The sequence below is a fragment of the Peromyscus leucopus genome, chromosome 1 (genome assembly GCF_004664715.2).
Source record: "Peromyscus leucopus breed LL Stock chromosome 1, UCI_PerLeu_2.1, whole genome shotgun sequence".
Taxonomy (NCBI): Eukaryota; Metazoa; Chordata; class Mammalia; order Rodentia; family Cricetidae; genus Peromyscus; species Peromyscus leucopus.
The window spans coordinates 164,629,159-164,655,894 of NC_051063.1; the positions used below are offsets into that span (position 1 = coordinate 164,629,159).

At 53.4% G+C, this 26,736-nt stretch overlaps 2 protein-coding genes across 4 annotated transcripts; one reads left to right on the forward strand and one right to left on the reverse strand.

Annotated features, from left to right (window-relative positions):
* Window positions 1–74: 74 nt before the first annotated feature.
* On the forward strand, window positions 75–6,531 carry Mamstr (MEF2 activating motif and SAP domain containing transcriptional regulator). 2 transcript variants are annotated; one of them, XM_037199799.1, is made up of 11 exons: window positions 75–938; window positions 1,199–1,292; window positions 1,712–1,790; window positions 2,735–2,773; window positions 3,275–3,408; window positions 3,679–3,863; window positions 4,176–4,263; window positions 4,426–4,620; window positions 5,121–5,510; window positions 5,602–5,656; window positions 5,782–6,531. In XM_037199799.1, the coding sequence occupies exons 2-11, from the start codon at window positions 1,272–1,274 to the stop codon at window positions 6,063–6,065; spliced, it is 1,470 nt and encodes a 489-aa protein (XP_037055694.1). In that variant the 5' UTR covers window positions 75–938; window positions 1,199–1,271; the 3' UTR covers window positions 6,066–6,531. The 2 variants fall into 2 exon arrangements, with proteins under 2 accessions (XP_037055694.1, XP_037055695.1); XM_037199800.1 differs by lacking the exon at window positions 1,199–1,292.
* Window positions 6,532–11,313: 4,782 nt separating this feature from the next.
* On the reverse strand, window positions 11,314–21,361 carry Fut2 (fucosyltransferase 2). 2 transcript variants are annotated; one of them, XM_037199818.1, is made up of 3 exons: window positions 21,179–21,361; window positions 17,121–17,221; window positions 11,314–12,421 (listed from the first exon to the last, which is right to left on the reverse strand). In XM_037199818.1, exon 3 carries the CDS (start codon window positions 12,417–12,419, stop codon window positions 11,379–11,381), a length of 1,041 nt encoding a protein of 346 aa, XP_037055713.1. In that variant the 5' UTR covers window positions 12,420–12,421; window positions 17,121–17,221; window positions 21,179–21,361; the 3' UTR covers window positions 11,314–11,378. The 2 variants fall into 2 exon arrangements, with proteins under 2 accessions (XP_037055713.1, XP_028715080.1); XM_028859247.2 differs by lacking the exon at window positions 17,121–17,221.
* Window positions 21,362–26,736: the final 5,375 nt, after the last annotated feature.

Below are 26,736 nucleotides of genomic sequence, written 5' to 3' on the forward strand. Positions count from 1 at the left end.
CTTGCTTGTCAAGACTTGGGAGCCTTCGAGAAGATGGTTTTTAAGGTAGCAGGGCCTATGCTTGAAACATTGGGTGTCTGCCGAGTTTGGGGAGATATTTCTAGCAATGGCCTCAGCTTGCCCTCTAGCACGAAATGTGACCCTGGAGCACTGAACTCTGGCCACACACCTCGGAACACAGCCCAGACCGTGCTCTGCTGAGTATCAGACCCTGTGTACTGCCAGCCAGAACGGGCCAGCTCCCTCCTACCCACAAAATCCAAACCAGCCTTCTCCCCCGGTTCTTTCGCTGCTGTCTACCTACTGTGACACTGCTGAATTCCCACATCCAGCACCTTTTACCCGCAGAGACCCTTGGGTCCTAGTCCTCTTCCATCAGATGCAAGAATGCAGACCTCAGCTCTCCTCCTTGCCCAGCGGCCCAAGCCCCAGCCCTCCTCTCCCAGACCAAGAGTCCCGACTCCTGCCCCTTCCTCTCTTAGAACCAGGGGTCTGGGCCTCCTGTTTGAACTTTCCCCTCCTCGGAATTTGACACCTTCTGCTGCGTCAGGAGAAAAGAACAGGTGGCACCTGCCGGCAGGGTCTGAACACGACCACCTGCCGCTGCTGCTCACCCTGGTCCCAGCCCCTGCACCTGCTCCCGTCTGTCGCCTGTGGCCGCCCCACCCAACCCAACAGCCCGGGACGCCAGGGCGGAGACAGTAGGGGGACCCTCGAAGTGAGCCCGCCCCGGTCCTCCCCGCGTGTGTGCCCCGCCCCTTCTCTGGGTCCCGACAGGGTTGCTGATCCGTGGCCCGCTACCAGGGCTCCCGCTCGTCCCAGAAAGGGGAGTCGAGGGCGGCCCCAGGCTGGTGGGGCGGAGCCTGAGGTCTCCAGCCCGGTCCTCAAGACTCCACCCGCTTCAAGGCACAGCTGAGTAGCTGAGCGGAGCCCACCTGGTGAGAAGCCCCTGGGGTGGAGACAGGGACCCTCCTTATTACCCTTCACTCGCCGTTTTGGGTTCCCTTCCTGGTCCAAATACCTTTCCCACAGAGCCTGGTGCATGACATTCAACCAATTCTGTTTCAGGTGTCTGTTGCAGGAACCCCTGCGTTTCCCAGACACCCGTCAGCCTCCCTGATTCCCTTGCTGACCCAGAATCTTGGATTCTAGTCCCTAAGAGCATGGAGTTCTAGTCCTTAACCTCCTTTTCCTTCAGGATTCAGAGTCCAGACGACCGCTTCCTGCACTTTCAAAGACCCAGAGGCCCAGATTCCAATGCTCTCCTTAGGATGCAGGAGTCCATGACTCAGGTCCTTCCTATACCACCAAGGTCCAGGAGTTGAAACTCCAGCCCCTCTTGCTTCAGACTCAGAACTCCAGGCCCCAACCCTCCTTCAGACCCAGTAGTCCACGAGCAAGAACGACTTTCCTGAAGCCCAGAACTCAAGGCCTCAGCCCTCTACTTCAGTCCTAAGTGTCCAAGCCCTTTCCCTGGTCTCTCGCACTGTGGGTCCTGGTCCCAGCCCTCCTTTCTCAGACCCAGGGGTTTAGGGCCCAGCTGCCCTCCCTTAGACCTGGATATGTAAGACCTCCCAGCCCCCCAGAAGATCTGGCCCAGTACTTCTGTCTCTAATCAGTTACCGTCTCTCCCGAATTTCCCCCAAATGACAACGGCCTGTCATCCACTTTGACCCTGCTCCCCAGCGGCCCTGCCTTCCTCTCTGTCCAGGTCTCCACCCCAGCCTTGGCAATGACCCTGGCAGCCTCCTCTCAGCGCTCCCAAATCATCCGTTCCAAGTTCCGCTCTGGTGAGAGGTTGCTTGTCTAAGAGCATGTGGGGAGGGGTCCTGGATCCAGGGCCCAGGGTCCCAGTGACACTCCTCCTGGGTGGGTGGAGGGACCCCTGAAGCTCACGCACAAGGTCATTCATGCCGTGGAGTAAAGTGGTGGATGAGTGTGCACATGGCTTGCTAAGCTGTAAGTGGGGACACCCAAGACTGCCGATGTTGCAAAGGACTTAAACTGATCTCTAGGCAAAGCAGACGAGCAGAGTGGGACCTGAGTGGCGTGGGTACATGGCTGGGGGACCGAGAGCTATCAAGCCTTGAAAGTGTTATTAGTCGTGGTCTGTTGCCAATTCAAAGAGTTCTGAACACTCAAGAGAGGAGCAGAAATGTGCACTGGAAAATCTTTGCTCCCGAACAGAGGGTCAGGGCTTGAGAATGTGAGTAGCATTCATGTGGATGCATGCCAGGGAAGAGTAAGCCAGGGTGGAAAATCATGTAAAGGCTAGCTCTGGAAGCATGAAAGCGGCTGATGTGCAAACCAGTCCAGAGGGCTTGGAGCCTCAGGGGTAGGTTTGCAGGGTGCTGGCTGCGGGGAACACCAGGGCTAACACAGAGGGGGGTGCAGGGGTAAAAGGAAGCGAGGTGTTGATGGCAAGATGGCGACTGTACCAGGGTGGGCACAGACTCCTGAAGTGGCAGGTGGGGCCAGGAGCATGGCTGCCTCCTGGTTGCAGGCTGGCTGGCTTTCAGCCTCAGGAGTGGCTCTGGCCCAAGATGCTTTGCTGGCAGGAGCAGGCAAGAGGCCCTGGGAAGGGAGCAGGAATAGGCCTCCCGCCCACCCGCCCCGGGTGTGTGAAGGGGCTGGGCACGTGTGTCCCGCCAACAACCTAGCTCCCACCCATCAACCAGGCTTCGGACACTCCCTCCCCCCTTCCTTGTCCCACCTCCCTTTTCCTTCCACACAGTCCTGCAGCTTCGGATCCACAGACGGAATCAAGACTGCAGTAAGTGTGGGCCCCCAAAGGGAAGGGATGGTGGCCTCAGTCCCCAAGGACCACGCCTGCCTCAAAACAGTGAAATCCCAGCTGTCACTTGCAGAGGACTCAGGAGTCAGTTGGGCCACCCCACCCATCGAGGTCTCCCCAGTTTTCTCACCCCAGACACCCCAGTCTTTCCTTGGTGGCGTCAGGTATCACAGCCTCTCCCACACTCAGCTATCCGAATATAGTTTCTTTGGCCCGTCCATTTCCCCTGGGATCAGGGGTACAGGTGTCACCTGGTTCTGTCCCAGGAATACACTAGATAGCTGTGATCCGAAGCAAACAGACCCCTCGCTGACTGAGGACAAAACTCTCTTCCTTTCTCAAAAGTGTGTCCAGGAACCCAGCTGGACAACTTGGGCTATGTTCCTTGCTCCAGGCTGGCCCTCCTTTCCAGTAGTCCCGCTCCATCCTCTCCAGCCTGCTGTCTGCTGGTCTGTTCAGGGTCCTCCACTATCTTTTCAGTTTCAGATCCGTGGATCTCAGCCTCAGGCCCCGCTCTGGCTCCAGCTCTGCCCCCCGTTCCTGCTTCCTTCCTGGTCAGCCCTGGCATCGTGTCCCCTGAGCCAGCCTATTGTCCCTGGAGGTCTCCAAAGAAGGTGAGCTGTGACAGAGGGCAAGTGCCCAGGACAGTCAATCGGTCTAGTCCTGGTTCTCGCCACTGCTGACACTACACCTTTCATAGGCCAGGAAGGTGGGGACCAAGCTGAAGCATCGTCCCTGTTTTTTTTCTCTTTGTTTTTGAGACAAGCTCACTGCATGCCTAGACTGGTCTGGAACTCTCCATCCTGCCCCGGCCTCCCTGGTGCTGGGATGGCAGTTGTGGTGGGCCACCAAACCACCAACCTTGGCCTCACTTGCTCTTTCAGGAATCTTCCAGGAACTCTCAACACTGGAAGGAGCCCAAGGTCAGGGGGAACTTGACATATCACCTGTACATGCCTCCGGAACGGAGCCAAGGGCCTAGGACAGATCTCCAAGAGGAGGGGTCAACCCTGGGTCCCCCGGGGCCACCTCTGTGGGAAGAGAAAAACTCACAGAGGCCACACCCTCGGTAGGACTCTCATTTTTATTCTCCAGGGACCCAGAAACTCAGCCCCCCCCCCCGCCCCCGTCCCAGAGTGCAAGGGAGAGGAGCCTGCCCTGGAACCCCCTCCCCCGAACCCTGGCTGTGCATGCTCCCAGCCCTCGGCCGGAGACACCACGGTTGCACATCTCCCACACCCACAAACCCAGTCCTGTTGGCCCACAGGAGGTCCAGAAGTCCTCATTCTCCCGCATCCTCCGAGGCTCCTGTTTTTAAGGTCCCTAACGGCCTTTCTCCCCGCATCCTACCCTTTCCTCACCCCATCTCGCCGGCTGCTAGGATGAAGCCCTGCTCATCAGGAGACTCCAGTCCCTCACCCCCTTCACACAAGCTGGAACTCCAGACCCTTAAACTGGAAGAGCTGACGGTGAGTTTGGAGTTGCAGTGTCCCAGGGCTGGCCCCAGACCTGCAAACCCACGGCCACTGCTCTGGGGCAGTCGGTCTGGGTTCCGGCTCCTGCCTGCTGGCTCCCTAGTCGTCGCTCCCAAAAGCTGGCCCAGCACCTCCTCCCCCGCCCCCGCCCCTCAGGTCTCCGAGCTCCGGCAGCAGCTGCGCCTGCGGGGACTCCCAGTCTCCGGGACCAAGGCGATGCTCCTGGAGCGCATGCGCGGCGGCGCCCCGCCCAGAGACCGGCAGAAACCCCGGCGTGAGGACAAAGAGGCCGCTGCTCCCTGGCCGCGCCTCAAGCCCAAGACGCTGGGACCAGCCCGGCGGTCGGGCACGGTGAGGGCGGGGCCGTGCACGCACGGACCAATCAAGGGAAGAGAAAGAGGAATAGGGCGAGACCTTGGGAAAGAATAGCCAATGAAATGTTGGCAAGGAGGTGCGACTTGCGGGTCTTAAGGGAGGCCGCTAAAGCCTGGGGGCGTGGCCAACCATTGATAGCCCGCTGGAGTCAGAACCGGTAGGCGTGGTTTAAGGGAGAGAGGCCAAGGAAAGGATAGGAGCGGGGCCTGTAAGCTTATTTAGGGAGAATGAGCGTTGGCTGCCAAGCTTGACTACTTGAGTTCTATCCCTGAGACCCATAAAGTGGGAGCCGTGAACTAACCCTGAAAGTTGTCCTCTGATGTACACATATATGCACACACACACACAAAGTGAAATAAAATGTTAAAAAATAAAAAGCATTGGGGTGAAGCCAAGGAAGGGCTGTGTCAGGGCCAGGGGGCAGAGCCACGCCTGATGTGCCGGGATAATGGAACTCCCATCTTTCCTGGTTCTAGGTAAAGGCAAATGCGGCGACTCGTAGGCTGAGGTTTTCTGGAGCTGCGGATCCCCTGAGAGCAGCTCTGGCTCCAGCTCCCGCTCCGGCTTCCGCTCCAGCTCTAGCTCCGGCTCCAGTTCCAGCTTCAGCTTCAGCTCCAGCTTTAGCTCTCGCTCCAGCTCCGGCTCTGGTTCCCGCTCCCGCTCCGGCTCCAGTTCCAGCTTCAGCTCTCGCTCCAGCTCCAGCTCCAGCTCCGGCTTCTGCTCCAGCTCCAGCTCCAGCTCCTGCTCCAGCTCCGGCTCCAGTTCCAGCTTCAGCTCTACTTCCAGCTCCAACTCCCTTTCCAACATCTTCTCCAGCCAGCCTGACTCTGGAGGAGGAGCTGCAGGAAGCCATCCATAGGGCGCAGGTGGAAGGGGATGCATGGCTGGGGCGTGCCCGGGGACTGGGCTCTGGACCTAAGCCGGACCCGGGGTCACATGTCGCGTGCTCATCCACAGCTGCTTCCGAACCGGGACATCGATGACATCCTTGAAGACCAAGTGGAGCCAGATGGTAGGAGCAGAGCCCATATTTAGGGGAGGAACTGGACTTGGGAACTCCTGGGTCCGAGGGAGGAATGGAATGGGAAGAGCAGTGAGCAGGACCTGCCCCCGCTAAAGCTCACACTCCTCCTGCAGACCTGCTGCCTCCCATCCCCTTGGACTTCCCTGGCTCCTTTGACGTGCTGTCTCCCTCCCCGGACTCGGAAGGCTTCTCTTCCGTCTTCTCTTCTTCACTCCCATCCCCTTCTAGCTCCCTGTCCCCTTCTCCAAGGGCCCTCACAGATTCCTTGGACTGGCTGGAGGCCTTGAGTGGGGGTCCACCGCTGGGCTCTGGGCCTCCAGGCCCCAGCATCTTCTCAGCGGACTTATCTGACTCCAGTGGCACTCGGCTTTGGGAACTGCTGCCAGATCCATGGTGAAGGACCCTGGGGTTTCCGAGGAGCGGTCATCTGCACCCACAAACGCCCTCTAACTACAGAGGGCTCCAGATGCCCTCATCCCCTCCGGACCCACTGCTGCTGACACACAAATGCTGGACCTGCCTACTTGGCCTCTGTGTGACCCCTCCCTCCGTCCGTGTACTTGCGGGTGGGGGTTCATTTGCTACGGGCCAGTGCAAACAAGCTTGCCGCCTCCTTCAGAGACCTGCAGGGTGTGTGTGTACCACTTCCTCCAGACGCTGGATGGCTGCCTGTCATCTGGGAATCGGAAGTTTGTGCTGTTTGGGTTCAGGAAAGGACAGGGAGAGTAGAAGGAAGGTTGACCCCTGCTCTAGTTAGAGGTGAGGGGGATCAGTGAGTCACCACCACCTAGTGGGTGGTGGCCCTAAACTCCCTATCACTTTGAACCTATGAGTGTTGTGATTATACCTAGCTTTCTTGCTTTTTTTGTTTGTTTGTTTGTTTTTCGAGACAGGGTTTCTCTGTGTAGTTTTGGTGCCTGTCCTGGATCTCACTCTGTAGCCCAGGCGGCTTCGAACTCACAGAGATCCGCCTGCTCTGCCTCCCGAGTGCTGGGATTAAAGGCGCCATCACCGCTTGGCTGCTTTCTTGTTTTGTTTTGAGAGCAAGTCTTGGTATGTAGCCGAGGCTGGCCTCTAACTTGTGACAATCCTCCTGCTTCAGCCTTCTGAGTGCTGAGCTTAGAGATGTGAGTCGCCATACCCAGCTCTCATGGTTTGTTGAAGGGCTTCCAGGAGCTAGGTGGGCAGATGGATGGAGCTAGAATGTGACCTCAGGTGAGCCTCCACCCCATGCTGTGAGGATGGCTGCCTGGTGAATTCAACTGTGGGTGTCCTGTACTTACGGCTCATGAGACTGGGCCTTTGCATCTGTGTTTGGGCTTATTAACAGACCCACAGAACAGAATTGCATTAGATACTTTGGCATAGCCGTAACCAACATACTCAGGGGAATAAGCTAAGGGAGGAGGAACTTAATTTGCCCAGGGTCTCAGAAGGCTCAGTTGTGGTCGCTCAGCCCACAACTGATGGGGAGAAGGCTGAACCCAGCTGGGTCATTGGATGTCTGGACCCTTGTTCTCCAAGAAGCCTCAGCTCTCTTCTCCTCATGTTCTCTCTACTAGACCCCTGGACTTTTTATGTGGTAGCCCAGGGCTTCCAAGAATGAATGTTCAGCTTGGAGTGGTAGCACATGTCTTTAATCCTAGCACTCAGGGCAATAGACGTGAAGAGCTGAGGCAGGAGGATCAGAAGTCCAAGATCAACTTCAACTATAGAGAGTTCAAGACCAGCCTGAGCTACATGTGTCGCAGAGAGAGAGAGAGAGAGAGAGAGAGAGAGAGAGAGAGAGAGAGAAGGAGCTGAACACTTGAGACCACCAGACACTAGACATGGATGATTGCCAATGTCTTTGGGCTTGGCAGTAAATTTTGTCTCCTTTTGATCAGAAGGTTATCGGGAAAGATGGAACCAGTGTTAAAGGGACTGGGGGGTAGGATGTCAATCAGATGTATCAGAGTTGAGAAAACCAAGAGCCCAAGTTTTTACTTCAGTAAAGCGCAGTAATTACACTCCCAGTGCAGACTGACATTTCCGTGGCTGTGGTATGTGGGATCATGGAGTTATAACTGATCAAGGACAGAAACCCTGGCGAGTGGAACAGGGGTCAGAAAAATAGCTGAGCTTCCAAGGGTTAGGGGTCACTGGTAGAGAACTTCCGGGAAGATGGCGTCCTGGAAGAGGGATGTGAAGAAGACATCAAGGTGTGGAGGAAGCTGGCTCCTGGGAAAGCTGGTAAGGTTGAGTGCTCTGAGTAAGACAGCAGAAAGTCTGTGGCCAGCCCAGGCTGGCGACAGACCGAGCCGGTCCTGAAGGGCCCGTGATGAGCTGACAGAGGAGTTCCCAGCCCTGGAGGGTCAAGAGGAGGTGTGGGCTTCTTCTTCAGGCTCCAGACACTTCCCTTCTTGTTTCTTGTATTTTTACATTTTTATTTGTGTGTGTATACGCACACCACCCACATGCTCAGGTCCTCGGAAGCCTGAGGAACCCGTCCCTCCCCTGAAGCTGGAGTGGAGAGCTGCCTGACATGGGTGCCAGGAACTGTAACAGCACCTGCAAGAGCAGCGAGCCGTCTCTCCGGAGCCCTAGGGCTCGATTTTGGAGACAGCATCTGATTGTCCTCATTCCCACGCCCTTCTCTCCCTGAGGCTACTCAGGTCCTTTCCTGGCCCATGTCCTCTGCCTCCATGTAGTCTCCTTGCCAGCTCTGGTTCACCCTCTGGTGAAGGAAACATCCTTCTCCCCATCCTTGCCCAGTCACAGCTGCCATCCCTCATCCCTGGAGCCTTGAGCTCATGGACACCAGTTTCCAACCGAGGCTCCCTCCCACCTCCTGCCCACTGTTACCGTCTCCCCTCAGCCAGTCAGCCTTGGGTGGAGAGCACTGCGGAGCCCTTCACAGTCCCCGGAGAGGTAGGGGTTGGGGTGGCCATGGAATTCTCGAGAAGGTGGAGATTTGGAAGGCTAGGGCAGTTTGGTGTGGTTGCTGGCTTGAGCACAGAGCAGGCAAAGCTGAGATCAGCACTCCTCACCACTGTTACCCTAACTTCACCAACTTCAGCCCCTCCCCTGGCCTCAGTGTCCCTGGGAGCCCCAAACCTGTTCTTTCACCCACCTGCCACCCTGGTCTTCAGAGAGGGGAGGGCATCTGGTTTCCTTCCATTTCCTTCTTCCTCCTTCTCTCCCTCACCTTCCTTCCGCAAGACAAGATCTCCCTATGTAGCCCAGGCTGTGCTCAAACTGGACATCATCAGGCTTCAGCTTCTAGAGTGCTCAAATTAGGTGGACTACACATAACCCTTTATCTTAAGTGTGATTCTGGTTGTACAGCTGTATGACTGTTGAAAATCAGTGGACACAGAGCTGGTCTGTCTTGACGGCATTTGGAGATAGAATTCACATTCCAAATGACCCACCCATTGATAGGTAAAGTTTATTGCTTTCCCTATACTCAGTTCATCTCCCACTATGATCAGTTTTCATTCATTCTCTGTCCTATTGTTTTGTTTTGTCTTTTGATTTTGAGGCGGGGTCTCTACATAGCCTGGCTGGCCTGGTCTCACAGAGATCCACATGCCTGCTTCTCTGCCTCCTGAGTGCTGTAATTAAAGGTGTGCACCACCCTCGTCCCCCCTCTCCAGATGGAGAAATGGCTCAAACCCATTTTATCACTTTCAAGAATGTGAAATTGGGCTGAGAACGCCTTTGATCCTATCACTCTGGAGGCAGAGGCAGGCAGATCTCAAGGCTAGCCTGATCCACATTATGAGTTCCAGGACAGCCAGGGCTATGTAGAGACCCTGTCTCAAAAGACCAAAAGAACAAAACAAAACAAAACAAAAAACCCACAACAACAAAAACCATGTGATTGTGGAGAGGCATACTTTCGTTTCTTTTAGATTTACAATTTTTTTTTCTTTTTTGTTTTTTTGAGACAGGGTTTCTCTATGTAGCCCACTCTGGCCTCAAACTAAGAGATCCACCTGCCTCTGCCTGCTGAGTTTTGGGATTAAAAGTATGTGCCACCCGAGCCCAGCCTGGATTTTGTGATTTTCTTTGTCTCTGAGACTGGCCTGGACTCCCTGTTAGCTCATGACGTGAACTCCTGCTCTTCCTCCCCTCACTCCCTTAATGCTGGGGCCACAGGTGTCCACCGCCACACCCAGTTTGAAGATTTTCTTTTTTTGAGATTGGGTCTCAGAATGTAGCACAGGCTGGCCTCCAAATGCCAGATCCTCCTGCTTTAGGCTTCCCAGTGCTAGGATGAAGGGGAGGTGCCACTGCCGCCCACTCCAGGTCACCCATGCACTATGCCGCACCAACAATGTAGCAGGGGGTCTAGAGAGACACTTTAGGGTTCATGCTGTCCCAGAACTTCAAGAGTTCTTCCCCCTACATCACCCTGGCTGTTATCATAATGGCGACTATATAGGTTGCATTCCTCAATTGTGAGAGGGATATCATGGTATGTGCTCACACCTGAAGTGTAACAAGATGGTATTGCACACTGAAATATCTGGAGGATTCCCCTAGGCCTAGGGATGCCACACTGGTCTCCGGGAAGCCAGGGCTGCAGAGGTGGCCGTATGACTGATGCATCTGCACTGAGTTCCACTCACAGAGTTCTCAGATGGACTGAGTAAGACAAAGAGAAAGCCCTTGGTGGGTGGAGTCCCGAGAACAAGCAATGTGGTGGGAGCATTGTGGGCTCCCGATAGCCTTCACCTTCTTTATGACCAGCGGACTTTGTGCAGCGAACCTGCTGCTTCGGATCTCAGGCTAAACCAATCCCACATTCTCTTTCTCCTTGACTCATAATGAGCCACGTGGGCATGTAGTGACACCGTTCTTGTCAAGGGGACCAGCAGTTAGCTGCTGGGGTGCTTACAGAGGTGTGGTTTTCATTGGACTTGACTATGGTCCTCGTGGTGATGGCCAGACCTTTGAGAGGCGGAGCCAAGGGGACTGGAGAGAGGTTCAAAGAGCAATTGCCAGCATCTGCATCCAGCTGCCTATAACTTCAGCTCCAGGGGATCTGACACCCAGTTCTGGCCTCTGAAAATACCACTGCATTCACGTGCACACACCCACACGTATACCCGTAATTAAGATAAAAATAAAATTTTAACAGACCTCAACAAGTTCTTAGGACATTGAAGGCACCACCTTCAAAGGGGTGAACAGTCTCAGTAGCTTCTAGTCAGTTCTTGAAAGGTGGTTGCAATAAAGTCCAGTCCCTCTCCTTGCTCACGCTTCCCATACACTGTTGACTGGCCCATCCCGGGAATGCCATCCCCATGAGGTACTCACTGCACCTTTATAATGAGCCAGCTGCAGGCATTTCAGTATAGTGACAAAAAGTGGACAGACGAGTGTTTGTCTCACCCTGCAAAGGACCCAAGTGAGGCAGTGAACCTTCTCTTGCTGCTTCCGGAAGTGGCTGTCTTCAGGTGGCAGCCTTTCTGGCACGATGAGAAAGCTGTGCTAAAACATGGTGATGGCACTGTGGTGGTTAGCGGGCACTGGGCACCGAGGATGTGTCTGAGCTAGTCAGTTAATGAATACTGGTGATGTCTAACCTGTAAACGTGTTTGCTGAACACATCAGTTGTTCTCATGTTTGCAGCCCTGGGCACACTTCTTGGCTCTTCCCGTGAGTCTAACACACAGCTCCTCCTGCCTAGAGATGGAAGGGGGACCAAGGACTGGCTGTGTTAGTGCTTAAGGAGTGGGGACAGGTCTGCGGGGATGCCCACCCACTCGGGTAGGAAGGCTGCCTCTGGCTTAAAGATTTTGAGGAAGGGAGAATCTGGAAGGGTGTAGTTGGCTAGGTAGATGGTGTCCCCACCTGCCAGGTAGGCAGCCCAAATCCCGAAGGTTCCAATAGTCATGATGGTGTGGTTGCACTGGGTGAGGAGTGCGAAGTCCTTGGCTGGCGAACCCTCGATACCATTGCCAGCGAACACCACATCCCCTCGGGAGGCATCGATGTTCTCCTTGCACCATGCCATACCATTGCTTGTGACCACGAAGACTGGAGATGGATAACGGGCCCGGAACCTGTCCAGGGCCTGCTCCAAGTAACCCCGGTCAGCCACCACGCCCTTCCATACATTGGGCATGACATGCACATAGTCCCCCCGGCGCACATGGACACCCACAAACGTACTCGGCTGGCTCCCATTCACCCGCAGGCCACGCAGGAAAGCCTGGGCCTCCTCGCGCACATGGTCATGCAGGGTGAACTCCTGCAGGATCTCGGGGCGCAGGTGGTGGTAGAAGGTCCAGGAGCACGGGTAGCCAGTGAGGCGCACATAGCGTCCTGGGATGTGGCGGTACCGCTCCTCCATCCAGTCGTTGAGGTGGTAGTTCTGCCACGGGATCCTCCGGTCCGTGTCGCCGTGCAGCACCGGGAGGCTGATCCTGAAGATGGGCGCCAGGGCGCTGTGCATGGACGCGGGGATGAATGCGGGCCTTCCGTTCATCCTGGCCAGGGCGAACAGCGTGGCGTACTCGCCCATCTGGTTCCCCAGGCGGCCAATGGAATTGATGGTGAACATGCCCTGCAGCTGGCTCCTCCCTGGCATCTCGCCACTCCCTGGCATCTCTGTGACTGCTGCGTCTCCTGTGGACATCTCTGACAGAGGTGGAATCTTCACTATTCTCTGCTGGAGGTGGATGATGGTGGAAGTCACGAAGACGAAGATGAGGAAGTGGGCCAGAGGAAAGGAGAAGGGAACCTGAGCGCTGGCCATGGCTGCCAGGAGAGAAAGCAGGCAGTTAGCTGGGGAGCGGCTCGAGGTTCGCCTGCAGGCATGTGTGCATAAATACTTGGCATCCTTTAGGCTAACCACCTGGATTGTGCCTCAGCATGTGTTTTTTGTTTTCTTTTTGGTTTGAGACACAATTTCACTCTATAGCTCAGGCTAGCCAAGAACTGGGAGCCCAATCTTCTGCTTCAGTGTTGGGATTACAGAGTGAGCCAATATGCCCCATTTGATGTCCTCTTTGGAAGGAAAGTGTGCTTCAAATGTTCAAATGAGGCATGTGAAAAAAACAACAAAACCAGTGACATGATGGGGACATGGGAAGGGGACTCTGTGGTTGGAGGAAGGAACGGAATACAAACAGTTCTCTGACCTCCACAGACCCACACCTCCCTCACAATCACAAATAAAGAAATGTAATAAAAAAAATTAAATCAACAGAAAGCCAGGTGTGGTGGCGCACACCTTTCATCCCAGGCTGGAGAGGAGGCCAGCCTCGTCCACAGAGCGAGTTCCCAGACAACCAGGCGACACAGAGAAACTCTGTCTTGAACAAACAAACAAAAAACCAAAACCAGAACAAAAGAAACAGAGGGGATGGGGAGATGGCTCCGTGCTTAAAAGGTCTTGCTGCACTTGCAGAGGACCGGAGTTCAGTCTCCAGCATCCGTGTTAGGGAGCTCACAGCAGAGGACCGGAGTTCAGTCTCCAGCACCCGTGTTAGGGAGCTCACAGCAGAGGACCGGAGTTCAGTCTCCAGCACCCGTGTTAGGGAGCTCACAGCACTCTGTAACTTCACCTCGAGGATGTCAGAAGTTCTCTGCAAGCACTGCACAAACATGGTGCACACACACACACACACACACACACACACACACACACACACACACAAATCTTTAAAACAGCAAGCTGTAGCCAGGTGGTGGTGGTGCACGCCTTTAATCCCAGCACTCGGGAGGCAGAGGCAGACAGATCTCTGTGAGTTCGAGGCCGGCCTGGGCTACAGAGTGAGATCCAGGACAGGCACCAAAACTACACAGAGAAACCCTTTCTGGGGGGACGACGACGACGACGACAACAACAACAACAACAACAACAACAAAAAAAAAAAACAAAACAAAACAAAACCCAGCAAGCCACACCTTCAGTCTCAGCATTCCAGAGGCAGGCAACCATATAATACAGCTCTTCATGTTGTGGTGAGCCCCAAACATAAAATTATTTTTGTTGCTACTTTGTAACTAATTTTGCTACTGTTATGTATCCTAAATGTGTAAATCTCTGTGGTTTTTTTTTTTTTTTTTTTTTTTTTTTTTTTTTTTTTTTTTTTGAGACAGGGTTTCTCTGTGTAGCTTTGCGCCTTTCCTGGAACTCACTTGGTAGCCCAGGCTGGCCTCGGATTTACAGAGATCCACCTGGCTCTGCCTCCCGAGTACTGGGATTAAAGGCGTGCACCATCACCGCCCGGCCTAATCTCTGTGTTTTTGATGGTCTTAGGTCATTTGACTCCCAAAGCGGTGCCACCTACAGGTTGAGAACTGCTGGTGTAGAGGATGGTGAACTTTGCCATCTGCAGCCAGGGTGTGACCAACATTTACGCTAATGTCAGTCAGACTAAGTCCAAGTGACCAGTCACTGAAAAAGACCCAGACCTGCATGACAAGGCTCCCCAAATTCGTCAGGAGTCTTACCACCTCATTTCAGAGGAAACGTGGTCTGGAACACAGAGCAAGCTCTGCTATCAGCCTCCAAAGGAGGCTTTGTGCAACTCCAAGTAAGAGACAAAGGTTTCTGGCTGTCTTGGCCCACGGCCTGCAATCCTGATCATAGGCTTAGGTCCAGTGACTGAGTCAAGAGGATATTGGCATTATATCAAGCAGCTTGTAAGCCGATCAAAGCCTAGAGGCTGCATTCTGCACAGGTGTGCAGTTACAAAGTCAACCCAGACCTGCCGGCGTAGGACTGCAGGCTGAAATACACTTCTGATTTGTAATTCACCAGAAGAAACTGAGGCAAGGTGTGATGGCGCTTGTCTGTCATCTCAGTATTCAGGAGGCAGGGGCAGCAGAATCGCTGTGAGTTCAAAGCCAGCCCAAGCTGTGCGAAATTCTTCAAATAAACCATTTGGGACTGGGGCGAAGACTCGGTGGGTGAAGTACCCCCTGAGCCAGCATGAACACCGAATTTGAGTCCCCGGCACCTACATACAGCTTGGTGGTACACGTCTCTGTACCCCAACAGCTGGTGCAGAGACAGGAAAATATTAGGGGACTGCTGGCCAGCCTAGGCTGACCACTGAACCTACACAGTGAGAGACCCTGTCTCAAAAACAAGGTGGAGGGCCTGGAGAGCTGGCCCAGGGGTTAAGAGCTCTGGCCTCGCTTGCAGAGGACCCAGAACCCACATCAGGCAGCTCACAAACACCTAACTCCAGTTTCGGGGAATCTGAAACCCTCCGCCCTCCCTGGGCACCTGCACAGGCACATGTACATAAGTAAAAATAAAAATTGAATAAGGTGATCTGAGCGAGTGGCCTGGTGGGTACAGTCCCTCCTCAGCACCGTGGAGAGGGCTGGCGGCCTGACTCTGTAATCCTAACATCGCGGTCTGGGTCAAAATGAGCTCACCAGCCAGCAGTGTGACCGAATTCTCGAGTTCTAGATTCAGTGAAACACTGTCTCAAAACTATGGTGGGGCCGGGCGGTGGTGGCGCCTGCCTGTAATCCCAGCACTCAGGAGGCAGAGGCAGGAGGATCTCTGTGAGTTCCAGGCCAGCCTGGTCTACAGAGCCAGTCCAGGACAGGCTCCAAAGCTACAGAGAGAAACCCTGTCTCAAAAAACCAACCAAACAAACAGACAGACAGACAGACAGACAGACAGACACTATGGTGGAAAAGTAGTAGAGAAAGACGCCTGACATCGAAGACAGTAATGCTGACCTCTGACCTCCACAGGCACAGGTGCACATGTACAGGCATGTATGCATGCATGAACACATACACCACAAACAAATTCATGCCTGTAGACTCAATGCCTGGGTGTGAACTGAACAAATCCAGAGTGTGGGTTCATTGGGAGGAGCCTCTCTGGTCCCCTGTGACTTTACTGAAAGGACGTGCTGGGCTGTGCCAACTTCCCAGCTGAGCTACACTCAGGAGACTTTATTTATTTCCTCATATTTGCTTTTATGAGACTGAGTCTCACTCTGTAACCCAGACTGGCCTTTAACTCACTATGTTGCCAAGACTGGCCTTAAACTTGTAACAATCCCCCTGTTTCAGCCTCCCAAGTGCTAGGATTACAAGTGTGAGCCACAGGAAACAAAGGATACCACCCCAACCTCAGGAGGTGTGCACACTGAAAATGCTAATAGCTACAGAGGCTGAAAGAAAGCAGCCTGGAGCAACGGTGGCAGTTCTGAAGCTGAGGCAGGAGGATCATCCAACTGCACACAAGCCAGGGCCACAGTGTGAGACTTTGTCTCAGTAAAACACACACAGGAAGCCAGGCTTGGTGGCACACACCTTTAACCCCAGCACTCGGGAGACAGAGGCAGGTGATCTCTGTTTGAGTTTGAGGCTAACCTGGTCTACAGAGTGAATTCCAGGACAGCCAGAGCTGTTACACAGAGAAACCCTATCTCAACCCCCCTCCCCAAAACACACACACACACACACACACACAACACACACACACTCACGAAAAAGACTACCAGAGACAGGTCACACCAGAGAGGACAGAGCAGGGGCAGAGGGACAGGTAGAGATGACTTCATCCTATCCACTCTCTCCTTGCCGGTTTGCTCTTTTTCCTTTTTCCTTCTCTGGTACTGGAGTTGGAACTCAGGATGGCCAGCATGCCCAGCAGTCCCTTTCCTACTGAGCCACGCCCCCAGCGCCTCCCTGGGGGACTCTAGGCAGGGACTCTACCCCTGAGTTACATCCCAGCCTTGTTTTGCTGTTGTTTTAACTTGCAGACGGTATTCACTAAGTTGTCCAGGCTGGCCCTGAATTTATTCTATGGCCCTGACTAATTAACCCCTGACCGCTGCGGTTAGAGGTCGTGGACACAGCAGCAGATGGAACCAATATTTCTAGTCCTTTTCCTTTTTGCCAGACCCAGAGGAAACTCCACTCTCCCAAATTCCCTTTCCCCTCTGCCAAAGGAGCCATTCCCCATCACCGTCAGGAGGGACAAGTAGCTATCTGTGGTGTCTTTTAGCATACCCAAGCGCATGCTGGTTCTAGGCTCACTCAGTACCTGGGGCTCTTCTCAGCTCTTCTCAGCCGGCCTCCCACCCTAAACTTCTCCAGCTCATGAGTTCCCCTTCTCCCAGCTCCTCATTCCCATATAACTCTACCATTTCGTCCATAGCTTTCTTGGTCCTTGAGAACAAGAAGGTAGGTAGGTACCCAAAGTAGGTATAACAAACATTATACTTTTTTTTTTTTTTTGAGACAGGGTTTCTCTGTGTAGCTTTGCGCCTTTCCTGGGACTCACTTGGTAGTCCAGGCTGGCCTCGAACTCACAGAGATCCGCCTGGCTCTGCCTCCCGAGTGCTGGGATTAAAGGCGTGCGCCACCACCGCCCGGCCAAACATTATACTTTATTATGCAGAGGTTCATCACACAAATTCACACTCTCAGTCCCTAACTACAGTCCTAAGCCTATGTCTCCAAGGCTGCTCACCTGTGTGACGTGTTCTAGCCAAAAGTTTGGGTCCAGCCTCTCACGGTTCTAGGGTCAGCCACAGGGGAGATCAAGATGGTGTCGCCAGGCCTCTAGCAGTCCTGAAGATGTGAAAAGCAACGTACTCTTGGTTCTCTCCTTACATGCTGTCCAGTGGGCATCATGGGTTGTGTGTCTGGTTATCTGGAGTAAGTGGTGTCGCTGGTGGTAGGTCTGAAACCTGGGACAAATGGCTGACGGAGGCGCCTATTTAACATAGCAAAGCAGATGCTGGCCAGCAGGCTCTCAGCATTGCAAGCAACACCTCTTACAAAGTTCTCCAGCCAGCCGGCCAAGCCCGCCCCCTCCCCTCGACGGCTCCAGCCCCTGCCTGAGCTTCCTTCTCTCCTGAAGCTTCTCTGATGCCTGTCTAACCAGCCATTTGGGCTGTGAGCTCTCTTGGCTCCTCTCCTGGACCTCTCCTCATCCGTTTGCCCTCTCTCCTCTCTCCCCCCAGTCTAGTCTGCTAGCCTGGCTCAGTCAGAACACTTCCAGGTGCCTCTGACTGTTCTCTCTCTCATGCGTACAATAAAAACCTTCCCCTCAACCATACCTTGGAGCAGTCATGTCCTCAATTTATACTCTTAAGACAGAGTCTCTCTAAGCTGCCCAGGATGAATTTATGCTGTTACCTAGCCTGGCCTTGAACTTCTGCCTCTGTAGCATCTGGGATGTCAGGCCTCCCCCACTAAACTCATCTTGGCACCAATTGTACGGGAGAAAAATAATGGGAAAACACACTTCCAAATCAAGCCATTACCTCCAGCTTTTGAGCCGAGGGCTCTGTTTCTCCTGCCGCAAACAGGAACAGAAGAAGTCTTGTCTGACTTGTGAGAGGAAGGAACGTAGGATGATTTGGAATAATGCGTTTTCGGGCTGCATCTGTGCTGGTTCCCATTCCCCAGGAAGGGAAGTGACGGGTGGAGGCTGCAGGGGGACCGAAGGCCCAGAGCCTGCTGTGAAACCTCACATCTAGCTTTGGGGAAGAGAGGTGGGTTGTGGCCAGAGCTGTGTGGCCCTTGACTACCGCTTCAGACAGGAGTTTGTGGACTGGGGAAGTACTGACTGGTAACCCCCCAGAGCTGCTCAGGTGTTACCAACTCATGTTATCACAGGTGACTTCATGCCCATCTATAGCAAAGGGAGCCGAGAGGCGCCAGGAACCATTAAGATCGATAAGAGAGAGAACAAGGTGATTAGTGCACACAGACAGGACAGACCACCCAGGTGCGCGCCCCTCTGGAACTGTCCCTGACCATGGCCGAGGACGCAGTGGAGCCGGTGGTGGAGATGCCGAGCTGGAAGGCTCTGGAGGACACAGACCCCCAGCCTGGAAGCTATGAGATCTGACACTACGGACCAGCCGAGTGGGTGAGCACTTGTGTGGAGTCTATGGACTGGGATTCAGCCATCCGGACTGGCTTCACAAAACTGAATGGCTACATTCAAGGCAAAATGAGAAAGGTCTTTTGACGGATTCTGCGGTGGCCAAAGGAATCAAGAACAACTTTTAACATTAGCAAACATTTTGAGGGAAGAAGGAAAAGTTTTCAGCGAAAGGGTCTTTTATGCTGTCAGCTACAGTAGTCCTTTCCAATTACTTGATAGAAATAACGAAGTGTGGCTGATTCAGACAAATGAGCCCTCCAAAGAAAATGAAGCTCACTGCCAGGGGCAGAACTCCTGTTGAATGCAGACATCAACAGCACCATAAGTGAAGTATCTAGTGTCTTCATAATGCAAATTCCTGATATGCAGGATATCTGATATGGGACCCCCCAAAGGAGCCACAACCCACAAGTTGAGAACTGCTGTTTCAGGGTGTCTTACCCTAGATACCATCCCGAATCATGCTTATTTCTAGTGTGCCTTTTTGAGACGCTTTATTTAGGTCCAGGTACCAAGATAAATCTATATAAATGGGTCCTAAGTGAAATAGCCTCTATTTCTGTGAGGATCCAGGCAATGCCATGCCATTTCCCTCTTATCCTGGCTATCACCCTCAAGTTGCCTTCTTCTGCTTGGACTTAGACATTTGAATGCTCTACCTTCCATATAATAGCAATAAAAATGTTCAAGATTTGTCCTGTATAGAAGTAAATATACACACACACACACACAGCACACACACACACACACACACACACATATATACATACATATATATATATAATATATATATATATATATATAACAATACACATACATATATATATAAAAGAGAGGAGCTTGGGTGAGTGGGAGAAGCCCGAGGGCCATGGAGGGAAGGGGGAGCGTGTTTGTTGAGGCCACAGGAGACCGAAGAGCGCAGTTTGGCTCCAGCCAGAGGCGGCTGCTGGCAGTGGGCAAAGCCTAGGTTTCCCCTTTGTTCTCTGTGGTCAGGAAGTTCACTTGCCCAGCCTCAGTTTCTACAGCTGCTTCAATACCTCTAGGGGTCACAGGGTTTAAAGAAAAGAATTGAGTCCAGGTTTGCCCCTTCCTCCATCTGGGTCTCTAGGAACTTCCGTTGGAGGGGTGCAGTGTGCTTTCAGAAAGAGGTCCCCGCTAGGAAGGAGGGACCCTGCTCCCACTTCCCTAGAAACCTTCCTTCTCTCTCTCCCTCACTCCCTTCCTTGTCAGGGATTTTTGATGTAGTCCAGGCTGACACCTAACTCACAGCAATCCCCCTGACTCAGCTTCTTGAGTACTAGTATGACAAGCACGAGCCGTCTGACCTTTCTCTCAGCCTTTGGCTCAGCCTCCTCTGTTTGCCTTTTCCAACAAGACAGTGCCCTGCCCCCAACCCCCTTCCATATCAACCAACCCACAGGCAGGACCCAGCCCCACGCCTGGCCCCACCCCACCAGTGCCATTCCTGTGACTGGCACTGCCCTCGCCTGTTCCGTCCCTGTGCCGAGGAACGCTGGCATTATGAATCTCAGGGCAGCTTATGAGAGAGCTGTCACTGAAATCTCACACAGAGGGACAGAGAGTGTTGTGATGGACTGAGCCGGGATCTACTCTCCCCCCATGGCAGGGGCAACTGCAGGTTTCTGAGGGCCCCTGGACTGATGCAGAAGCCATAGATATGGGAACAGGAAAATCCGGTTGCATTCAGCCCGGCTCTGCCCTCCATCTACATTTGTTCCTGGAGTCAGCAGGGAGGGACCTGAGGGGACAAAGGAAACGGGGGCTGGGGAACCAACCGGCAGAGAGGGATGGCGGATGGAAGTGCAGGAAGTCAGGCTATGGGGTGCTACAGGAGCTGGGGGACCAGGGGCTGGGGGACCAGGGGCTGGGAGACCAGGAGCTGGAGGACCAGGGGCTGGGGCATTAGGGGCTGGGGGACAGGGGCTGGGGACCAGGGGCTGGGGGACCAGGGCTGGAGGACCAGGGGCTGGGGCATTAGGGGCTGGGGGACAGGGGCTGGGGGACAGGGGCTGGGGGACCAGGGGCTGGAGGACCAGGGGCTGGGGAATTAGGGGCTGGGGGGCCAGGGGCTGGGGGACCAGGGGCTGGGGACAGGGGCTGGGGGACAGGGGCTGGGGGACAGGGGCTGGAGGACCAGGGGCTGGAGGACCAGGGCTGGGGACAGGGCTGGGGGACAGGGGCTGGGGACAGGGGCTGGAGACCAGGGGCTGGGGGACAGGGGCTGGGGGACCAGGGGCTGGGGCATTAGGGGCTGGGGACCAGGGGCTGGGGAATTAGGGGCTGGGGGACAGGGGCTGGGGGACAGGGGCTGGGGGACCAGGGGCTGGGGCATTAGGGGCTGGGGACCTAGGGATCAGAAAAACCAAGGTCTGGGAACTCAGGATCTGGAAGGCTCAGGGACTGAAGGAACGAGCTGAGGACTTGAGGCTGAGGACTCAGGCTGGGAACCCAGAGTCTGGGGGAACCAGGTTCTGGATCCTGTTTGCCAGCAATGGCATCTCCTCTCAGAGCCCTGGGGTGGATCAGAGACCAACCGGTCCACTTTCTGGATCCCTAGGGTTCGTTGAGGGAACAGGGGAGCTGTTCCCAACCCCCTGGCCCGTGCTCACCTCCTCTGGCTGCGGTAACAGAAAAGACCTCCGAATGGGTGACAGGTGGCCGGCCCTGCAGCAGGCAGCTCAGTGTTCCTTCCAGCCCAGCCCCTCATTCAGGACCAAAGGAGGTTCCTGAGCCTTCCTCCAGGCCTGGGTAGAAACCCCGCCCAGGGTGGACCTGCTGACATCCTAGAACCAGTGTGGCTAGGCTTTAGAGGGAGGCAGGTCAAAGGTAGGGCTTCCTCTCAGGTGCCTGCCAGGATGCCAGCAGGAGGGGTGAGCTGAAGGAAGGAGTTGGGAGAGCCCAGCCACGCCTGCCTTCTCTGCAAAGCTGCAGGCTCCCAAGACTGTTTATTTGGGCTGTACTAGACCCTCGGCTGCCAACCTCATTCAACAGTAGACAACTTTTGGTTTTTTTTTTTTTTTGTGTGTGTGTGTGTGTGTGCATGGGAACGCGCGCGTTTATGTGTGCATGTGAGTGTGGAGAAGGCTGTCCACCCTGTTAAGAGGATTTTGAACTTACTTGGCCAGGGTCTTCTGTTTCTGCCATGCTGTGTGTTCCAAGTGAGGCACGTGAGAACTTTCCATGCTTCTCCTCTCTCCGCCTTGCTCTCACTGCGGGAGAGCTGGTATTGCAGATTCGTACCACACATCGGGCTTTTCACGTGAGTTTTGGGGATCAAAGCTCTAAGTGCTTTTACCTGCCGCCGCCTTCCTCCGTTTCTATGCGTATGCTAAGGGTTGAGCTCAGGCCCTCACCTTTCCTCACAGGAACCATTCTCCCACCCCTACGCCTGGCGTTCACGTGGGTCTGGGATCAGCCTCTGGTCCTCAGGCTTGCCCAGGAAGCACTTATCAAATGAACTTTCTTGAGAGCCAACCGTATACAAGGGTTTGGGGTTCCCCCCCTTTTGGTGTGTGGGGGATTGAACCAGGGCCTCACACACCACACTTTTAGCCCCCATGGCTGACACTTTTTGGTTTTGAGACAGCGTCTCAACTATGTAGCCCTGGTTTGCCTGGAACTTGTTATGTAGCCCTGGCTGACCTCAGAAATCTACCTGTTTCTACCTGCACCACCAACCTTGGCCCTAATAGTAGGCACTCTTGGCTTTTGGAGACAGGGTTTCTCTATGTAGTTTTGGAGCCTGTCCTGGAACTCACTTTGGAGCCCAGGCTGGCCTCAAACTCAGAGATCTGCCTGCCTCTGCCTCCCGAGTGCTGGGATTAAAGGTGCGCAGCCCCACCGGCCAGCTCACAGGCACTCTTTCCACCGCACCCCACCCCCTGTGGGCACTCTTAATAGCTCTGTGTGCCAAGGAGAAGCCAAAGTACAGAGGAGGAAGGTAACTTCCCCAGAGTCGCACAGCCACTTGAAGCCAGGCAGGCTGGGGCTTGGAAAATGCTACACAAAATGCAACTCTTCTCGGTTCTACTTTGCTTCTGTTATTATTATAACTGGGTTATACCATCCAAGACCAACCGGCAAGAAGTGCCACCCCCCCCCAGGGGGCTGGGCCATTGTATTAGTCCAGGGTCTCTTAGAGTCACAGAACTCATGAAATCTCTCTCTCTCTCTCTCTCTCTCTCTCTCTCTCTCTCTCTGTGTGTGTGTGTGTGTGTGTGTGTGTACACATATTAATTGGGATGACTTACAGGCTGCAGTCCAACAGTGGCTAGCTTCGAATGCAAAGTCTAAGAATCTAGTGGCTGCTCGGTCCCAGGAGACTGGGCGTCTCAGCTGGAATGGATGTGCTGACAAGCTGAGGGTACCCAGGGGAAGAAGGAACCCCTCCTTCTCCCACTGTCTCTATATAGGCTCCCAGCAGGAGGGGCAGCCCCGATTAAATGTGTGCCTTCCAAGCCTCAAGGTCTGCATTGAAGGCATGTGTCATCTTGCCTCAAGATCCAGATCACAAGTGTGCCCTCCATTTCTGGAATATAGTTCATTCCAGATACAGCTGACAAGCAAGAAGAGCCGTCACAGCCGCCCCACACCAATCTCTAATTAAGAAAATGCACCCCAGGCTTGACCACAGGCTCATCTGGTGCGACATTTTCTCAACCCGAGTTCCCTCTTCCCAAACGACTCTGAATTTACGCCAGGTTGACAAAAACACTAACCTGCACAGATAGCCATAAAGAGGACACTAAGTATCAGCCTCTGGCCTCCATACATGCCTGTGCACACACACACACAGAAACATGTACACACACTAGAGAATAAACACATATACAAGAAGAAGAAGTAAAAGCAAGGACAGCAGGCAAGGCTCCTGTGGCAGAACACCTGCCAAGGAGCTGCCAGTAAGGAGCCTGGGGCAGGGGTCAGTGCCAAAGTGCCTGCCTGGCATGCCAGATTGGGTTCAAGCCACCATATCGAAAACAAACAAATAAAACTCAAGCATAAAAAGTCCCCATCAGCCAGGCAGTGGTGGCGCACGCCTTTAATCCCAGCACTCGGGAGGCAGAGGCAGGTGGATCTCTGTGAGTTCGAGGCCAGCCTGGGCTACAGAGTGAGTTCCAGGAAAGGTGCCAAAGCTACACAAAGAAACCCTGTAGCATGAATCTTAAAAGGTCTTATTAATAAAAACAAACCTGAGCCAGGTATTGGAGTGAACACTGAAAGATCAGAGAAACAGAACAAGCCACAGCTAACCTCACCTCGCCAATTCCTCCACTGATCTTGTTTCCTCAAACTGGAAGCCCCTGAGTCCTCCCTCATCCGGAATGAATCTGAGCTGAACTGCTGCTCAAAAGCCTAAAAGCTTAACCAGGCTCTAGTTCCTGGTTCTCACGCCTTAAATACCTTTCTGCTTCCTGCCATTACTTCCTGAGATTTAAGGCGTGTGTCACCATGCCTGGCTGTTTCTAGTGTGGCTTTGAACTCACAGAGATCCAAATGGATCTCTGCCTCTGGAATGCTAGGATTAAAGGCGTGTGTGCCACCATTTTCTGGCCTCTATATCTAGTGGCTGTTCTGTTCTCTGACCCCAGTAAGTTTATTAGGGTGCACAATTATTGGGGAACACAATATCACCACAAAACCCTGTCTCAAAAAACAAAACAACAACAACAAAAAATACCCATCAAAGGTACCTTTCTTCTCTGACTCCTCCGTTTGGGACAACAGAAGGATGGAGTTGCTGTGAGTGGACATCATGACATCTGCCAAGTCTAGAATGTGGGGCAGTTGAAATACAAAAGGCCATTTTTCCTAATCCATTTGTACCATGGAGAAAAAACAAAAACCAAACCAGGTGCTTAGCAAGTGTGCACAGCTGATTCTGGGCTCAGAGATCGGCAGGGTTCTCTGTATTTCCCTGACACCCACTGTTTGAAAGCCACAGGGAAAGCCAGGTATGGTAGCTTAAGTCTGCAACCCCAGCTAGGAGACTGAGGCAGGATTGCTGTGAGTTTGAGACCTGCCTGGGCTACGGAGGCAGACCCTAACTCAAAGAAAAAAAAGAACAAATAAAACACCCAACTGCAAGTCCCTAGGGGTTTAGAACACTTCTTCACTGTGGGGTATGGACATTGCACTTCCATCTCCCAGAATGCTTTGTTAGTGTTAAGAAACAAAAACGACCCATTGTCCCTCACGGAATAACACGCCTTCCTGACTTAGAGTTGTTGTCCCAACCCCTTAGTTCTGTTTTCAAACCAGGGCTGTGCTGGTAAACACCAGCACCAGCTCTTTATAGACAGAACCTGCCAGCAGCTTTGGATCTTAGGAGCATACTCTCCCTGCGTGGTTCACCTGAAACTACCAACATGGGATTTGGGGATGTGAGAAACGAGCTGCACAGAATATTATCTAAAGAGTCTGAGGACATGCTGGCGTTGATGGCGCACAACCTTAATCCCAGCACTCTGGAGGCAGAGATAGGCAGAGCTGTGAATTCCAGGACAGCCAGGGCTACACAGAGAAACCCTCTCTCAAACAATAACAACAACAACAAAATGAGGCTAAGGACAGGGCAACCAACAGTCTGGAGTTGCCTCGGTGTATGAGAGACAAGAACTAGGGTTCAGAATACTAATCAGGCATGGGAACCACCCAAATGTCCTTGGTTTGAGATATGATGATGTATTCATCTGTAAACAAGCTTTTAGGGAGTCCTCCTGCCTCAGTATCCCAAGGCTGGGACCACAGATTGGACTATATAGCATTTCATTTAGATCTTGCCTGTGCTTGGCCGTTATAATACTGATGCCACGTGCCCCACTGAGCTCTGTGCTCAGGCCCCAGATACAGGCTCGAGTGATGCCGAGGAGTGGGGAACTGCTCTGCCACTCTCCCTGCCCACAGTTCCCACAGTCCCCAGACTTCCTGAGCGGCTTCTCTTCACTAAGCATTCAGTTCACTCAACAGCACTTACTACGTGCTGGGTACCAGGGCAGCAGGGCAGGAGATCTCTGACTTAGGAAACATGAGCAGCTGGCGGCTGGTGGGTGGTGCACGACTTTAATCCCAACACTCAGGAGGCAGAGGCAGGCGGATCTCTGTGAGTTCAAGGCCAGCCTGGGCTACAGAGTGAGTTCCAGGACAGGCACCAAAGCTACACAGAGACACAGAGAAATCCTGACTCGAAAAACAAAAGAAAGAAAGAAAGAAAGAAAGAAAGAAAGAAAGAAAGAAAGAAAGAAAGAAAGAAAGAAAGAAAGAAAGAAAGAAAGAAACATGAGCAGTGTCCAGCCTGTGTACTTCTCCTGCTGCCTGTGTTGAAGAACAGGGGAAGGCAGGAGACAAGGAGTGGCCTTGGCAGTTCTGCTTTACAGGTATAACATCATAGCAACTCCATCAGTGCGTATTCAATTACAAGTGTGTGTAGTACTGTGACTTTGCGCATGACCATCTGATATTCTGTAATACAAAGGCATGGAGCACTGACTTGTACTAGTGTGTGATGAACCTTTTAAACAGGTGTGACAAATGCCGATCTGGTGGTCTCACGAGGAAGGGGGGCACGTGTCTCTCGGAGCTAGCCGCCCCCGCCCCCGCGGTCCCCTGTGAGCAATGGTTCCTGGATACATTGTTCCCTAAAGACCAGCCTTCCGTGGATGGTTGGCAGGACTCCTGCTTCTTTCTTCTTTCCTGACAATAACAACCTCCCTGTGCCTGGACTCCCGCGACGTCCCTGATAACTCCTCAACTGTTACACCGGCACCACCCCCAGTGATTCAAGCCCTTGGGCAGATAGCACAAAAAACCCCTACTTCAGTGGGGGCACTCATGGATGGACTAGAACAGAAAGAGCTAATGATTCAGGTTCCCACAGATTCTAAGGTAGAAAATGTAAAAGTAAAAAGATGGTTAGGTAACCCTCACTCAGCTCGTGCAAACTCACGAGAAAGCCAGATCAAGCTGAGCTGAAAAAGTATAGCAACAGGTTTATTTGAGCAACGCCCCGGGAGAAGCCACGCCCACAAACGAAAGCAGGGGCTTTTATAGGTTGTGGGTGAGGGGCAGTGATGGACCCCTCCAGCTCGCTCCTGCAGCTCCTGCACAGTCTGGGAAGCCCCATTCTTATCTCTCCCAAACCCCACTCTCTCAGAGAACCTCCAACAAA

Coding starts and splice junctions, on each gene's coding strand:
- Mamstr (XM_037199799.1), top strand. CDS start 1,272: ATGCAGGAGTCCATGACTCAG. Junction 4,264..4,425: donor TTAAACTGGAAGAGCTGACG/GTGAGTTTGGAG, acceptor CCCGCCCCTCAG/GTCTCCGAGCTCCGGCAGCA. Junction 4,621..5,120: donor CAGCCCGGCGGTCGGGCACG/GTGAGGGCGGGG, acceptor TCCTGGTTCTAG/GTAAAGGCAAATGCGGCGAC.
- Fut2 (XM_028859247.2), bottom strand. CDS start 12,419: ATGGCCAGCGCTCAGGTTCCCTTCTCCTTTCCTCTGGCCCACTTCCTC.